The sequence below is a fragment of the Megascapheus bottae genome, chromosome 1 (genome assembly GCF_031878675.1).
Source record: "Megascapheus bottae isolate mThoBot1 chromosome 1, mThoBot2.hap1, whole genome shotgun sequence".
Classification (NCBI taxonomy): domain Eukaryota; kingdom Metazoa; phylum Chordata; class Mammalia; order Rodentia; family Geomyidae; genus Megascapheus; species Megascapheus bottae.
In genome coordinates this window covers 56472618-56489356 of record NC_143509.1, presented here as the reverse complement: position 1 = coordinate 56489356, position 16739 = coordinate 56472618, and the positions used below count along the sequence as shown (strand labels likewise).

Sequence of the window (16739 nt, the reverse complement as noted above, 5' to 3'; positions counted from 1 at the left end):
AGCAAGGATAGATGAGAGAAAGCTCCAAGGAAAAGTGAAAACTGATGCTTGTGGATAGGATGGGGTGTGGGACTAAGCCAATGCTGTTAGGTATGGGTCTAAACACATAGCAAGCTTCATCCTCTAAAGGCTCCTAGCTTTATTTATTTTTTTGCCAGTCCTGGGGCTTGAACACAGGGCCTGAGCACTGTCCTTAGACACTTTTTGCTCAAGGTTAGCACTCTGCTACTTGAGCCACAGCACCACTTTCAGCTTTATCTGTGTATGTGGTACTGAAGAATTGAACCCTGGCCTTTGTATTAGGCAAGCACTCTACCTTTAGGCCAAACTCCCAGCCTCAAGGCTCCTGACTTTTGAAGAGGCAGTTATGGAAACAATCACCTGGAATCACCAATGAGAGTTTCTTCATAAATATTAAACCTGGTCCCTGACCTTCCAAGAACACAAAGTCCTAATTTAAGGACACAAAGGGGTCAGAGGAAAAGAAGAAAGAAGGAAAATGAGTTAAAATGAGGGACATTGGAAAGCAGATGGAACAACACAGGTGGAGACACAGGCAAGGAGAAGGGGAGCACTATAGAAAGAGAAATGCTTGTACATTTGAAAATATGGCAAATTCTGTGAAATTCTGGAAGAAACAGAAGAAAAGGAAAGGTTAAGAGTAAGAGGATGGTTGAGACCTAAGAGCTAGGGATCCAGAGCCCAGAAAGGAACAGCTTTGCAAAAGACAAAGATGGGCCAGCCTCAGAGCTGACATAAGGGAGTAATGCCAGGACAGAGACTTGCTAGTATGGGGACCATTGGGTTGAGCCAAATCATGCTGATGACATTATTGATTAGTGCTATGGCTCATTTGAGCCTTGGGGTCAGCAGAGCCTAGCTCTGAGTCTGTAGGAGGATATGATCTTGCTGCAGTGCTTCCAAATGAGGCACAGGAACAGAAAGAAGCAATGATCCAGATACAGGGTACAGACAGAGTGGGGCAATAGTAGACAGGATGGAGGTGTTTATGAAGTGCCTGGAATACAGGGGTCCAGTTTTTAAGGGCCAGAAGTTATGCACAGGAGAGCCTGGGGAACTGTTTGGACAAGTGGCTGGTACCCAGTCTATCACTTCATAGCATCTCTACCAGAACTCACGAATGGGGAGGTAGCCAGGCACTAATGGTTCATGTGTGTAATCCTTACTACTTAGAGGCTGAGATCTGAAGATCACAGTTCAAAGCCAGCCTGGGAAGAAAATTGTGAGACTCTTTATCTCTCCACTAAAACTACCCCTCATCTGCACCCCCGCCCAAAAAAGAAAAAAAGCTAGAAGTGGATCTGTGATTCAAGTGATTGAGCCCTAGCCTTGAGAAAAAAAAAAAAAGCTTAGGAACAGTGCCCAGGTGCTGAGTTCAAGCCACAGAACTAACATACACTTGCTAAACAACAATAACAAGGGTGGGCATTGAGGGGGCACAGCCTGAGCAGGGTCTAGAGTCCAGTAACAAGTGGAAGGACAGAAGTAGTATGAGATTGGAGGAGAGGGAAGGATGGGGAACCTGGAAGCTGAGGCAATCAGGTCCTGGGGGTACATGCCCATTCTCCATGCCACCTGGTCCCCAGACTTACCCACAACAGTAAGATTGACCTGGGCCTGCCTGCTGCCCAGCTTATTCTCTACCAGCAAGGTGTAGCAGCCACAGTGGTCCTGGCGGGCGGCAAGGATGGTGAGCTTGCTGCCATTCTCACTGTTCTCCACCTTGATGTATTCACTCTCTTGTATCTGCAGAGGAGGCAGGGGTGGTTGCTAAAGACTCAGACCAGGAAAAGGCCTCCTTCCCCACTCCTCCTCTGAAGTATATGTCTAGTTTAGTTATAGAAGACCCAAAACTTGACTTGGAGCCTACCTCTAAAGTCCCATATCCTAAGTCAAGTCCCTTGTGAGGGTCCAGATCTGAAATGGACTTGATTAGAATTTAATGCTCCTTGCATGTAGCTCAGGAATCCTCATCACCATTCTGGCCAGCGATCATAGGAGAAACCTCCTGAGCCATCATTTACTTGCCAGATCTACTCTGAAGATTCTAATTCCTCCATTTGTCTAATACTACATGTGGCTACTGAGATTATTTTGTTTGTTTTGTTTTGTTCTTGCCAGTCCTGGGCTTGAGCACTGTCCTTGGACTTTCTCAAGGCTAGCACTCTACCACTTGAGCCTCAGCACCACTTCCGGCTTTTTGCTATGTATGTGGGGTACCGAGGAATCAAACCTGGGTCTTCGTGCATGCTAGGCAAGCACTCTACCATTAGGCCAAACTCCCGGCCCAGCTACTTTTAATCAAGTAGAAACCACTCAAGTGTCTAGAACTGATGAATGGATAAACTAAATGTGCTATCCATAGTCATCTACGGAATATTCATCTATAAAAAGGAATAGAGTATTGCTTCATGTTATAGCATGTGTAAACTTGAGAATACTAAGTTCTCTCCCTTAGAGATACACTGCCTGAAATGTTCAGAATGGGTAGATTCATAGATCTATCGCTTTTTATTATTTGAGGCATCTGGGCTTGAACTTGAAGCCTGGTCTTTTTTTTTTGCTATATTTATGACACACTTTTATTTTTTATTGTAATTAATAGAGGGGTTACAGTTATATTTGCCACACAGAAGGTGGATTACTTCTCACATGCTGATAGCCCTTCTCATGTTTTTGTCCCCATTTTCCTTCCCTACCCCTTCCCCTCATTTTGCTTCCCCCCTTCACTTTCCTATTTCAAATAAACAAATAAAAGTATATAGAATATGCCAGATAACAAAGTCAGATACTGTAACGATATGAAATAAACCAAAAGCAACCATAAAGAAGAGAAATAACATAGTACATTAAGAACAACAATCACATGATATAAAGCTCTTGTTTCCATATCCTAGAGATCCTTTCATTTAGCCGAGGCCAGGTCTTTTCTAGGCAAGTGCACTACCACTTGAACCATACAGCTTCACCTCTATTTTACTTTTAATTTTTCTGTTTTCTTTTTGTCAGTCCTGGGTTTTGAACTCAGGTCCTGAGCACTGTCTTTGGGCTTTTTCAAGGCTAGAGCCCTACCACTTGAGCCATAGCATCACTTCTGGCTTTTTCTATGTATGTAGTACCAAGGAATTGAACCTGGGTTTTCATCCAAGCTAGGCAAACACTCTACCACTAGGCCAAACTCCAGGACAATTAACTTCTTTATTTTTCTATCCCAAAGTTCACTTTGATACCATCAGTATGTGGCAAATTGATGTTATTATAGACAGATATTAGTGGGCTGGCCTGGAAGCTTATAGTGTCTGAGGGGTTATCTGAAGGCTTTGATATTCCTGATTCTGAATAGGATTCTAGGCAAATAGCATAAGATGGGCCACATGTGTGTGGTTTTTATTATACAAATTGTTCATAAAACAAGGCATACTGGGCAACTTGGAAGAAAATGTTAATAAAAACTCTGACAGGCAGATGGTGGGGCTCTCTCAGTTCTTTTTTTATAATTTATTTTTCTGTGGAGTGTTAATGTGTTTGTACCCATAGTACAATCATGCAAGGAAAGCCCTCTGCCACTGAACTATATCCCATTTTATCTTATTTTGACAGGATCTTGCTAAGCTGTCCAGGCTGTCCTTGAACTTGTGGTCTTCCTTGCTTTATCCTCTCCAGGGCTAGGATTATAGGTGTAATCTTAGGATTACCTCACATCTGATAGTCTTTTATTTCTAATGTAATGCAGAGCAGTACTGTCTCCATTACAGTAGTTCTCATCCCTTTCAGCTCAGGGGCTGGGGTTTTCTTTGGGCCACCCCTTTCCTGTTACTGACCTGCTTTCGGAATTTCATCCAGGTACAAGTGATGGGCTGGGTACCAGCCACTTTCCCAAATAGCTCCACAGGCTCTCCTGCCCGCACCTTCTGGTCCTCAGGGAACTGGATGATTTGAGGAGGCATAGCTGGGAGGAAACAGAAACTGAGTGAGGAGGAGGGGCATCAGGCATTCTGATCTTATTACTGACACTGTCCACTGTTGGTGTGTTAGCTCTTTCTTACCTTCTAGAACCTTCACAGTAAGACTGGTGGTATTAATCCCTGCTCTAGAACACTGAATCTGCTAGGAAGATTAAGCTCTTTGTTTAGATACTCTTAGAAATTACCCACATAACATACCATGGCATATATTTTTTTTAACATGGTTGTGCAGGACTTTGTGTCTTACCTTAGTTTTGAACCTACATTCTAACAGTTTATTAATTAAACAGTGTTTTGCCTTCTAACCGCTGGGTCACACTGGCTAATGGGCTCCATGTGGTTTATGACTTCAAATGTCTCTCCATGGAAAACAGACAAGCACTGGAGGAACAGGAACTTACAGAGCAGGGTACAGAAGTAGTGTGGAGTGGCTCATCTCTACTAGGAGCAGAGCAGATAAAGAAGCTCTAGCTGCCCACACTGGATGATTGTGGGCACACAAGTGACACAGGAAAGATGCAGTCATGGACATGGGTGAGGTACAGGCTGAGGAAAGGTTGATTTGAGGAGCAGATGAAGCCTGACAGTTTATGGAGACCCTTCAAGGATCTCCTGACTACATACCCAGGGAGTCAGCTAGTAGGTAAAAGAAAATCCCCCATGCAGATGAGTTTCTTGGCCCCAGGTGAAACTGTGACTAATTACCTGCCTTCATAGGTGTCTTGGGGGTAGGTTTCTTTTTCACAGTGGCGTCACCTGAAACAAAGACATTTACAAGTTATATTCTGCCAGTTGTCATCCCGTGTAGATCCTGAGGCCTAGAAGAATGCTGACTTGTCCACTGGACCTTCATTCAAAGAGAGCCCATATGAGTATCTTTCTAGGAAGTCCTCTTGCCCTTTCATGTGTACAACCTTATTCTGAATATCAGTTCTTGAGATGACCCCTTTGCAGGGGTTCCTGATATGATAAAACATCTCAAGTCCTATTCTGACAACCAAGGCTGGATGTAATGGCTCACATCTGTAATCTCAACTACATCGGAGACCAAGACTGGGAGGATTGTGATTTGAAGCCAGCCTGGGCAAAAAGTTATTAAGATCTCAACCAATAAAGCCAAGTGTGGTGATATACATCTATTATCCTAGCTATATAAGAGTCATAAATAGGAAGATCATGGCCTAGGCCAGTTTGGACAAAAACATGAGATCCTATTAAAACAAATAATGTAAAGGTCTGGGGGAATGGTTAATGTCGTAGAATACCCAACTAGCACACATAAATAAAGTCCTTGGGTCAAATCTCACTACTGCCCCCCTCCCCAAAAAAACCACCACCAACAGCAAAGATGATAACCCCAAACTCACAACTCTCATCCTAACTTTCAGGAAACTCAATGAGGAACTTATATAAGATAAATGAACTAAAATTAGCCTTTGCTATAGATCTGTGGGTCTCAGGCTTCCTTTGAGCCATAGACTGTGGACCTGTGGCTTTCACTTTAAAAGTGTTTATATCTCCAAGGATCAGTGAATAAATACATACATGTGTACCCTTTACTTTCTCTAAATTACTCAAATAAGAAAATGACTCAAATGCCAGTACCAATAAAAATGGAAAGAAAAATGATTCAAATAGAAATGTTTCATTGCACAAATTATTCATTTGAATAACTATGTGATACATAACTATCTTCATGGCTTGATTGCATATTTTTTCAGGTCTTTGCTCAAAGGTCAACTCATCTATTTATTCAAATGAATAACATACAAACACCTACACATGAATGTGTACAGTGTTCTACTGTTTCATTCAAACTACAAGGTTTCTGGCATTCCATAGCTGGAGAATGGATGAGTATGGTGTGCAATTACAGCAGAGTACATCTCATCAATTGAAAAGTCAGCTATGGATATATAGAACGTGCATGACCACCACAGTTTCTCTTTAGGTATTATAGGTAAGATTCAAAAGACTATGTACTAGACAATTATTTTAACTTTTATTTGGTGGTCCTGAGGTGTAAACTCTGGGCCTGGGCACTCTCCCTGATCTTTTGCATAAGGCTAGCATTCTACTACTTGAACCATTGCCCCACTTACAGCTTTTTTGAGTAGGTTCTTAGAGATAAGAGTCTCACTGACTTTCCTGCCCAGGCTGTCTTTGAACCATGATCCTTGGAACTTCAGTCTCCTGAGTAGCTAGGATTACAAGCATGAGCCACTGGACCTGGCTTGTATTATGTAATTCTATTTGTGCAATATGCTAGAAAATTCAAAACCACAAGCACAGAGAACAGACCAATGGCTGCCAAAAGTAAGGGTAGGGAGAGCTTGATCCCCAAGAGAAACAGGGAAATGTGTTGATGATGGTACCTTATCACTACTGCCATGACCATTAAATGACTATAGGAGTTTGTCAAGACTCATAGAACTGTGAACTAAAGATAGTGCACAGGGAAATTATACCTTAATACAAAAACATAGGGGAGCTACTGGCCAATGAGATCTTCCACATAATAAGACACAGCCTCAGTCCCAAGCATTCCTTCTTACACTTACCCTGATTTAATAACCACTCCTTTGGCACTTATTGTTTGTTTATTATTTGTCCTTCTCCTCCCTAAAGGTTAGGATTTTAAGGCAGGGTTTTATTGTTGTTGTTATTTACTGCTACATACTCAATATGCAGTAGGCTCCCAATAACTATTTGCTGAAAGAACAGGTGGGTCAATACTGCCAATGGCTCACCTGCTGTGGGTTACAGAGGAGAAACACTGTGGAACGGCTTGGCTATGGTTGCTCTGTGACCACAGGCAGGTATTCTAACTGTGGATGGTGCTGTGTGTGTTTCTACAGAGGGGAGAGGTGCTGCAACCCAGCTGACTGTCCTGGGAGGATGCTGTGAGGAGTGGATCCTGACAGCTAAGAAAGGGAGATGATCATATCCCTGAGTACACACTTGTTCATTGCCATTAGTAATCTTACATCACCAGAAATGTACTGAGAACTTATTATGTGTCAGCAAAGGGCCAATCAGTACCCACTATGAGCCTGGTTTTCTACAGAGGAGAAAAACCAAACAAATGTAAGAACTCAGAGATTATCCTCAAGGCCCAAAATATGTTGAGATATATGAAACAGGAAAGGCTTTTTATCTAAGGACATTTTACAGGACAACTAACAACATTTAGATATGGTCAATAAATTAGATAATAGTATTATATCAATGTTAATTTACCATTAAACTATAGCTTTATAGGCAATTACTTGCTCTTAAGAAATATGCACCCTGAGGGGCCGGGAGTTTGGCCTAGTGGTAGAGTGCTTGCCTAGCATGCACGAAGACCCGGGTTCGATTCCTTGGTACCACATACATAGAAAAAAAGCTGGAAGTGGTGCTGAGGCTCAAGTGGTAGAGCTCTGGCCTTGAGAAAGTCCAAGGACAGTGCTCAGGCCCTGAGCTCAAGCCCAGGACTGGCAAAAAAAAGAAAGAAATATGTACTGTTGTACTGTTGTACAATTTCAAACTGCTTATCAAACAATAGGTGTGTGTGTGTGTGTGTGTGTGTGTGTGTGTGTGTGTGTAGATCTAGATAAAGAAATTAGGGCTGAGGATATGGCTGAGTTGGATCTCTAGCATTTAAAAAGAAAGGTGGGAAAGAAATAATATGAAAAAGCAAACAAAGAAATAGAATCTGGAAGAAGAGGATATATAAAAATGATTTGTAAACCAGGTGCTGGTGGCTCACACTTGTAATCTTAGTTATTCAAGAGACCAAGATTGGAGAATTGTGGTTTCAAGCCAGCCCATGAGATTTCATTTACAAAAATAACCAGTATAAAGCCTGGCTGGAGGTGTAAATCAAATGTTAGAGCACCAATCAAACAAGCAAAGCCTTGTGGGGCTGTAAGATCCTGAGTTTAAAAAGTTATATTACCTAGTCAACAAGAGGCAATTGCTCAAAAGCAGAAGACAATAGTTCAAATAGAAAAGCAGTTGCCTACCAAGTGAAAGGCCTGAGTTCAAATTCTAGTACCATCACCAAAATAGCTAACTAACTAAAACAAGAGTAGAAAATAGAACCTTTAGGTTAAGGGTATGTTTGGAAGGCCCAGCAGTGAGCAAAACCTGAGGTTTTGAAAATTGACCTGAAGAGGAGCCCATGTGAGCAGCAGAGAGAGAGAGTGCAGTGTTAAGTAGTGGTGGTGTTCAGTAGAGGCTGGTATTAGAGAACGATAGTATGAAGACAGTGTGGAAAATCAAGTATTTAAGGAAAATTAAGTATTCCATCCCTCTATCACATTTTAAGTGCCCAATTTCCAAAAGTGATTAGTAGCCACAAGATACAGACACACCTTTTCTATCATTACAGAAAGTTCTCCTGGTTGACACTGGTTTCTAACACAGAGATAAGAGGTAGGCCTTTTGTCCTAAGGGAGCAAGAAGTCCGAACACAAATAACTATTGACTGGGCCCAAAGGCTTGGGGGCAATTGGGCTACTATCAGATCTTCTTAGTCATTGATCAAAGTCCATTCAGTAAAGAGGTACAACATTAAAGAAACATTAAAGGAATTTAGGGGGCAAAACAGGAGGGAGAAAAAAGTTATTTTGCAAGTTCTTGCTTAGATAGTGGGAAATTGTATTGAAGGAATACAAAGGACCAGAGTTCTAGGTGGAGACTGGAAAGAAAAGATTTCAGATTAAAACTGAAGTTAACAGGCAAGTTGGCAGGCTGGGTAAGAGCTATGGGGAAAAGAATTCAGTGAAAGATGAGAAGGAGCCAGGGCCAACCCCAGCTGGTGCCCCAGAGAAGAGTTAGGGGAAAGAGAAGGCTGTGGAAGTCCAATGCCCAATCATATTGGAAATGTCACTGTGAGCAGGGGACAGAATAGATTTTTTTTCCCCAGATAACAAGATAAGATATTGTAACAATATAAGAATAACCAAGGGACAACAAAAGAGATAAGAAATAACATAGTATGTTAAGAACAACAATCCCACATTATATGGCTCTTGTTTCCATATCCTGGAGGTCCTTTCATTTAGCCCCCTCCTATATGGCCTACTGTATCTAAAATTACCATCATTTTTTTATTTTAATGTATAGAGGGGTTACAGTTATATTCACCAGATAGAAGGTGCATTACTTCTCACACATTGGTACCCCTTCTCATGTTTTTGTCCCCATTTCCCTTTCCCACCCCTCCCCTCATTTTCCCCCTCCTATTTCAAATAAACAAATAAGCATATATATATATATATATCTACCTATATATATGTAATATACCAGGTAACAAAGTCAGATATTGTTACAATATGGGATTAACCAAAGGGCCAGAATAGATCTTTAAAAAGGCTTCCAGGTGTGGCCAGCACAGAGCTAATGGGTATTACTATGGAGGTTCAGAGGATGGTGGGTCAAAGTGACTCTAGGGAAATGCTTAAAGGAATAGGTGTGTATGTGTAGGGGGGAGTAAGGGGACTTCATATTCAAGAATTCTGGACCAAGAGAAATACGGTGAAGAAATAAGAAGCTAAGGTTCTTCCTAAGGTGAGAGGTAGACAGCCAGGACTTTCTGAAAGAGAAGGAAAACCTAGAGATGCTAGAGGGGTAGAACACAGGAAAGCTAGACATTGATTTAGATGACAGGCTGAACCACAAAGTCCCCACCCAGCCCTTACCCAGGACTGCTGAGAAGGGAGAAGTTTTCAAGGAAAAGGAGAAAAGACTTCTATCAGAGCAGTTCTGGTCTCAGGAGGAGGAAGACCATCTGTCTAGAGAAGCTGTGTGGTAGCCTCTCAAATTCATATGCTGGATCCCTAATCCCCAGTTCCTCAGAATGTGGCTGCATTTGGAGATAGGGCCATTATTATTATTATTATTATTATTGATTACATTAGTTATACAGAGAATTTCACTGCTATGTTTCTACATATATTTATAATACATTCCAATCAATCTCAGCATTTTATCATTACTTCTCCAACCTTTCCTCCTTTCACAAACAATTTCACAGGTTTACTCACTCAATTTTCATAGCTGTAACAATCTATTTTGACTGTATTCATACTCTTTCAAATGTATTTAAAATATTTACCCTCCATTATTCTTTTCAGAATAAAATAGGCCTATAGGATGGGTCCTCATATAACCCGAGTGGTCCCCTTATAAGAAGAAATTGAGAAGAAAGAAATGATAGGTGGATAGATGGATAAAGAGAGACAAAACACTGACTAGACATAGACACAGAAGGAAGGCTTTGTAAAGAGGAAGATTAGAGAAAAGACAGCCAACTATCTACAAGCTAATGAGAGAGACCATAATCTTAGATTTCTAGAGTCCAGAACTGTGAGAAAATAAATTTCTGTTTAAGCTGACCAGACTGCCATACTTTACTATAGAAGGGTCTGGCAGACTGATATAACTGTGGCTGGCTCCTTCATCTTGGGAATGGGTAGGGAGAAGCTGACACTCTCTGGTGGCTGGGGGAGGTAAGCTAGGGGTTAACAGGAGGAGGGGCAGCATGAAATCGGAGGCTTCTAAAAATCCTCCTACCCCCACTTGGTGGCTCTGTGTAAACCTATATAAGGTCAGAGTAAGTCTACCCATCATACATCTTTTATGTTATACTTAAATAGGACCCAAGGCCCAGTTCTTATGTTTACTCTGAAAATTTGGAACTACTATTATGTGAATTGGTTAGCATTTGAAGCTGCTCTGGTTCGTAACAGTAAAAACAATTTTAAATGCTAAGAATGTTCCACATGTTACATGTATTTTCTGTGACCATCTGCTGGAATTCATTAATGATCTGGACTCACAAGGGAAAGGAGACTCACTGGATTCTAAAACCTGCTCTCTCAGAGGAAGCTTCTCATATGGTTCTGACCCCTACCAAACACACGGAGTCCCCCTCACCATCTCCCCATTTCATGAAAAAGGGGATGTGTGTCACATACGTCAGCCATCCTGTGTTTAGCTGCTTTATTTCTGTGAGTCAACTTCTGTTCCACCCTCAAATGGAGGCCTCTGAGATCCTTCTCTGTCCTTTTGAGAAGTGTAGAGAGTCTTCAGGCTCTGGAGCTGAACTTGTGTTCAAATGTCATCCTATTACTGAGGTATGCCTCTTAAAGCACATCATTTAACCTTCTGGAGCTACAGTTTCCTCATTAAAAAGTAAGGAAACATAATTTGTTGTAAAAACAAGAATACTCTACTATGGATCCCTTCCTCACTCACCTCCTTTCCTAAACAGACAGATCCCCAGAGGACTTCTCTGTCCTCTAGGAAAAATTTAGCTTCTCCAACTATTTATTATGCCACTTTGTGGGGTTCAGCTTGCACCTACACAAGGGCACCATGGCACTGAACCTTGTGCTCCTTGGCCCCTATTTAGATCTTCCAGTAAATAATCAGGCTGGTCCAGATGTCCAAACCCTCAGCAGTCCTTAGGTCACTAACCAGTTTCTTTTCCTTTGGATTCACTCATCTCTTAGTATTCATGTCATCCCTTCCCTCATTCCCTTCTCAAACACTCTAAACTTTCTGCATCAACTGCTATCACAAAGGAATAATCTAGAAGGAAAATGAAATCTACCCATATTTGTAAATCCCTTGATGACTATTACTCTCATGGAGGCCAGGAAAGGATACAGAGCATCATTTATATACTTGTTACCTGGTCTACTTCTGAGGAGAGCTTGGCTGCCTGCCCCAGCCAGCTCCAGGCAGCACAACCCATCCAGTGCAGTCCTACCCCTTAAACCCATCTACCTTACCCTAGGGTATTTCATTCATGGTTGCTCTCAGAGTTACTTTCCTGTTCCTGCTCCTGCTCACCTTGTCCCTGGAGCCAGCCCATACCTATTTGAGAGCCCATAACTTTATGTGCAACCACCTGGCCATCATCTCTCTGGGATGCCAAACATATCCTACAAGCCCACAGGTCCAAAATCAAATCCAAGATCTTCTCTCTAAATTGTTCCTTATCCCAGTCTTTTTGTAGGTACCTATCTAGCCTGTGCCCAGTTACAAATCCCATCAATTTGATCAACTAAATGCCAGCTCATACTCCCCTTCCCCATCCCCATCTAAATGTCTCTGATCTTCCATCCTTACTCTTACACATCTACTACCTTGTAGCTAATATAATTTTTCTCAAGTCTAAATCCAAAGTCATCTCACTGCTGAAACTTCTGCAGCCTCTGGTCATCCCCAGACTTCTTTCCAGCGCTTTTCTCTTGGGGAAAACCCTTCCTCATGCCCTGTATACTCAATGTATTACAATGCATTATGATCACCTGGAAAAGTTGTTAAATTTCGATTCCAGTCTCCCAGGCACTGCTGATGGGCCTGGAACCATTCTAAACACACTGAGCCTCTTGCTTTCAGCTTTTTACACATACTGGTCTCTCTTCTGGCTGACTCCTGCTCACTCTTCAGGCAGCTCTTACTCAGACATAACTGTCTCCAGGCTGAGTTCCTGTCCTTCACAGTGGGTCTGTTCCAGAACTCATTCAAGGCTCTACAATAGCAGAAAACCACCCCAACGCACACTCACACCCACCCCACAGAAAGATGCTAGGAGACAGCAGCAGGGCCCATTTCCTGTATCCTGGCCCTAGCAGAGAACCTGGCATTTGCTTCATCAATAGCTGTTAGGAGTGAGATCCAGGAGATTCTGTTAACTTGCGAATTCTGAAGGAATAGCCCACCTCAGCCCCTAGTTCTCATGCTGTCAAATATAATCCTGGAACTTGAACTCTTGTAAAATTTGCTGTGACTCTCTTAAGATGTCTGCTCTGTGACTTCTGAGATGAAAACCACCGATGGCTGAGCCATCTACTCTAGATATGAGAAAGACCAATAAAATGATCATGTATCAAAACACTGAATCCAGAAGTCTCCCAGGAAATCTGGGAAGGGCTGGGAAAATCAGTCCCCTAATGGCTGGTGTCTTGCTTTTATCCCAGCTGGCCCAAGCCTAATCTAGTTCTGGCCTTGGGAACCTGCCTTCCATTCTAGGAGGGAAGGGTGCATCTCTCATTGAAGTTTCTGGATTGCTATTTTGAAGGCAAATGAGTACTTCTCCCCTACCCCTTCCCTTTTCACAGTGAAAAGGGTCTGAGAGGAGAATTGAGACGCTAGTGTCAACAACCTTTGTACGGTAGGTCCCTGCATCTCTTGCCTCTCTGGGGACATTTCCCTTTTTAGGTAGCTAACTAAAAATAGACATTTAAACCTTCACAGTTCCCCAAATTAGCATGGACTGTCTGCCAAAGAGACATAGGCTGGTAAGGGTAGAGTGAGCACCCAGGGATCACTGGGGAGCCCGGGTATGGAAGACACTGAGGTGGGTTCAGGGTCCCCTCCCCCTTTCTAGCATGTCCCCTTATAAACATGTGGAAAAAGACTGGTTGTTTTCCTAGATTAACATCTCTGGGAAAACTGCCCACTTATTTCCCTTATAGCAAAGGCCACCTGTCATATTAAAAGATTCCAGAGGAACACAGCTCCTCTTGTTACTACAAACACTCATCCCTGAGTCCCCAGAACATGGAATGTGGGGAAGGCTGTGAAAGAGGCAGCCTAGCATGGCTAGGCCAGCAGGGCCAATGTTGCTTAGCAGGTGCTCCCTGGGGAAGACTCACTGTCAGGTTTAGGAGAGGCATAGAAAGTACTAGAGAAGAAGCTGGATGTCACAGGGGCCCAGGCACAAGGAGGAGGTGGGGATAGGGTGCTAGGCTCTATCACACTGATACTTCCTCCCTGGTAGGGAGTTAGTAGAGTTGATGTCCACTTTTAGAGACCATCATGAAACAATCTTCCCCATATCTTTCACTATCAGGGAAGTCTGGATGTCAAAACTCAAACTCTCAAGCATTTCCTTCCAGACCTTTGGATCCTATTAAGGTATAGCACTTTGCATGACGTATAGAAAATGTTTACTAGGCATGTCTGATCCTGAGGAAACTTACATGAAAACTGGACACTGAATTTGATATAAAAGAATCCTTTCAAATTGGTATGACTTTCAGTTTCACAGAAAGAAACATACCAGAGGCCTAGATACCAGAAAAAAAAAAAACAAAACCAAAACCAAAAACAAACAACCCATCTTAATCTAAGTGGTCTGTTGTGTCACTGGGATGGTCCACAGTGATCAAGGCCAGAGATGAGCATCAAGGCCACGCATGGAATCCAAAGGGTTGTTGGGCCTTCATCAGCTTTAAACTACAGCTCCATAGTACAGGCAAGAACCCTTAAAGCAGAGAATCAAAAACAGATTAGAAAATTCAAATACTTACTAAGAATGGCAAGTTATCCTCCATACAAAACTCCTAAGGCCTTCCTCAGTTGATCAGATCTCCAGTAGTCTGAACACCTTGAACTGCTGTGCAAACTCAGCCGAGCTAAAGCTGTAGCTTTGTTTCCATACACCTGAATTATACTTCTCAAAACCTTTCTATCCATGGTGCTGACATCACAGCTGAAAAAGGCCTGGGGTTAGCCATGGATGATGAAGAAGCCATGGTCCAGAGAGATGTAAATCCTTCACTAAAGTCTTACATTTAATTAATGGAATAATACAGACCTTCTTATGCTTTGCATATCCATAGCTTTCTTGGGCCTTGGGTCTGAGCATTGCCCTAGAACTGATCAGGCCAAGCTGTTCCTATCTCCCTATTCCATCTGATTGAGGACTTTGGGGGTCCTTCTCCCCAGGGCCTGAGCTATCTCCCAAACAGGAGAGGATCCACTCACTGTGGGCTGAAGAAGTAAGGAAGTGTTCCAGAGGTGCTGGTATTAGATTCCCACCAAGAGGAGAGAAAGGCAGCCATAAAAGACATTATTGAGCCAGCTGATAGAAATAGAGGGTGGACTGTGGATGGTTCGATAACAGCATTGATTCCATGTCACATTTCCTGGTTTTGATCATTTCATTGTGGTTATATTCTTAGGAGACACACATGAATTGGTATCTCTAATTTTGTTTGAAAGAGGTGGCTGAATGAATAGTAAATGAATATGTACATAATGATAAAACAACTGGGTAAAATGTAAACAATTGGTGAGTGTCAAGTAAAGCATAGTATAAGAGTTTGTTGAAATATTTTTTGGAACTTTGAGATGATATCAAAATAGTTTAAAAAATAATAATCCATTGACAGGTATGCAGCAAATACTTTGAGAAGTCCCTAGACCCAGACATATGTCAGCCGTTCTTCTTTCCCCTCTAAACTTGACAGCCAGGCATCTATCAGTCTTATCAGCTAGTCCTCCACCTCCTCCTGCTATTTCCTATGGTCCAACCTTAAGCACAACCTATGAATCTGAGTCTGTGGCCAGGCCGAGGGCTTATGGCGGGAAAACATAGTTCCACTCCTTACTACTTGTAACACCCTGGGTAAGGAAGTTTCATCTTTAGGACTCATCTGTAAAATAGGAGCAATGATTTGCATAGTGGAGTCAACGACTTAGCTGGAACAATGCAGACAGCTCAGCTAAGAGGATGGCTGATGATACACAGGAATTCAGAAAACTAGTGCTGCCCAACTCAATCATGCTCACAAGAGTCACCCTAGCATCTGTGCTGTCTCCCCTTCTGCCTTCCCTCCCTTACCAATGTTATCATTCCTCTCCAACCAAACCACATAAACTGCATTCCTCTCCTTCATAACCTAGCCCTAGCTTCTCTCTTCCCCAAGCCCTCCCACACAAACTCCTCCCACCTTCCTCCTGTGCTTGTGAGTCATTGCTTGGCCCCTTGTTCTTTGGTCAGTTGGATTGGGGGGCAGCTGAATTGGCTTCTTCTTCTTCTCACAGCAGTGAGTCTCCAGTGGCTCCCAAGCCACAGTGTGGACAGCACCATCCTTGCTCATACCTGACCATACTGGTTCACACGACCACAGGGGCCTGGCTGGGAACAGGGGCATGTACTCACAGGGATCTGACTATGCTCCATTACAACAGCAAAGTCTCTCTCCCTTTCCTCAGGAAAGATGGATTTCCTCTTCACATTAGCTACTTCATGGCCCTTCACACACACACACACACACACACACACACACACACACACACACACACACACAGCCAGACTACTCATGGAATCAGACATGTCTAGGACTGAAGACAGTAAAAGAAAAAGGTACCGAGACTGCAGGATTCCATTTCTATAGGCAAAAACCCTCCAATTGATGTATTTGTATATTTGCATATTTATACATTTTCATATGTATGTATATAAATGCACAGAAGAATAACTGAATTGGAGTTAGTAAAACTGGGAGATAGATGTTCATATTGGATTTAGTATATTTCTGAATTGTTTAAAATGCTTAAAAATGAATATATGTAGCTATAATCCTTGTAGCAGCTAATAAACAATAAATAATCCCACAAAGAGAGAAAATACTGGGGACATGGACCTAAAAGACATTTCCCATCTCTGGATAGATACCTCTTTAGGAGGCTCCAGGACCCGAGCCCCGTGGTATCCCTAGGGCACCTGGACCAGGATAAGAACACATGTATCTGGGTAGTGGTGAGCTAGCAGCTGTCATTGGTAGCAGGTTTGAGGTGATGGGGACTGATGGATGGGCCAGGAAAGGGAGGCACACTCCCATTCTTTGGAGAATGAATGTGTCACTATACCATGAAGGCTGCCTACACAGGGTGAAACACCCCTTGTAGACAAGGAGTAGCATCATAAATGTGTATATTTTCTATGAAGATAAAGCACTTCCT

At 42.5% G+C, this 16739-nt stretch overlaps 1 protein-coding gene across 3 annotated transcripts in view; it reads right to left on the bottom strand.

The window, feature by feature from the left end:
* Nucleotides 1-16739, bottom strand: part of Mylk (myosin light chain kinase) — a 202635-nt gene that overhangs the window by 48752 nt on the left and 137144 nt on the right. For all 3 annotated transcript variants that reach the window (XM_090345269.1, XM_090345261.1, XM_090345252.1), the window contains 3 exons: nt 4692-4742; nt 3843-3970; nt 1614-1767 (listed from right to left, as the gene is read on the bottom strand). In XM_090345269.1, coding sequence (XP_090201395.1) covers nt 1614-1767; nt 3843-3970; nt 4692-4742 — 333 coding nt within the window. The remainder of the gene's footprint in view (nt 1-1613; nt 1768-3842; nt 3971-4691; nt 4743-16739) is intronic.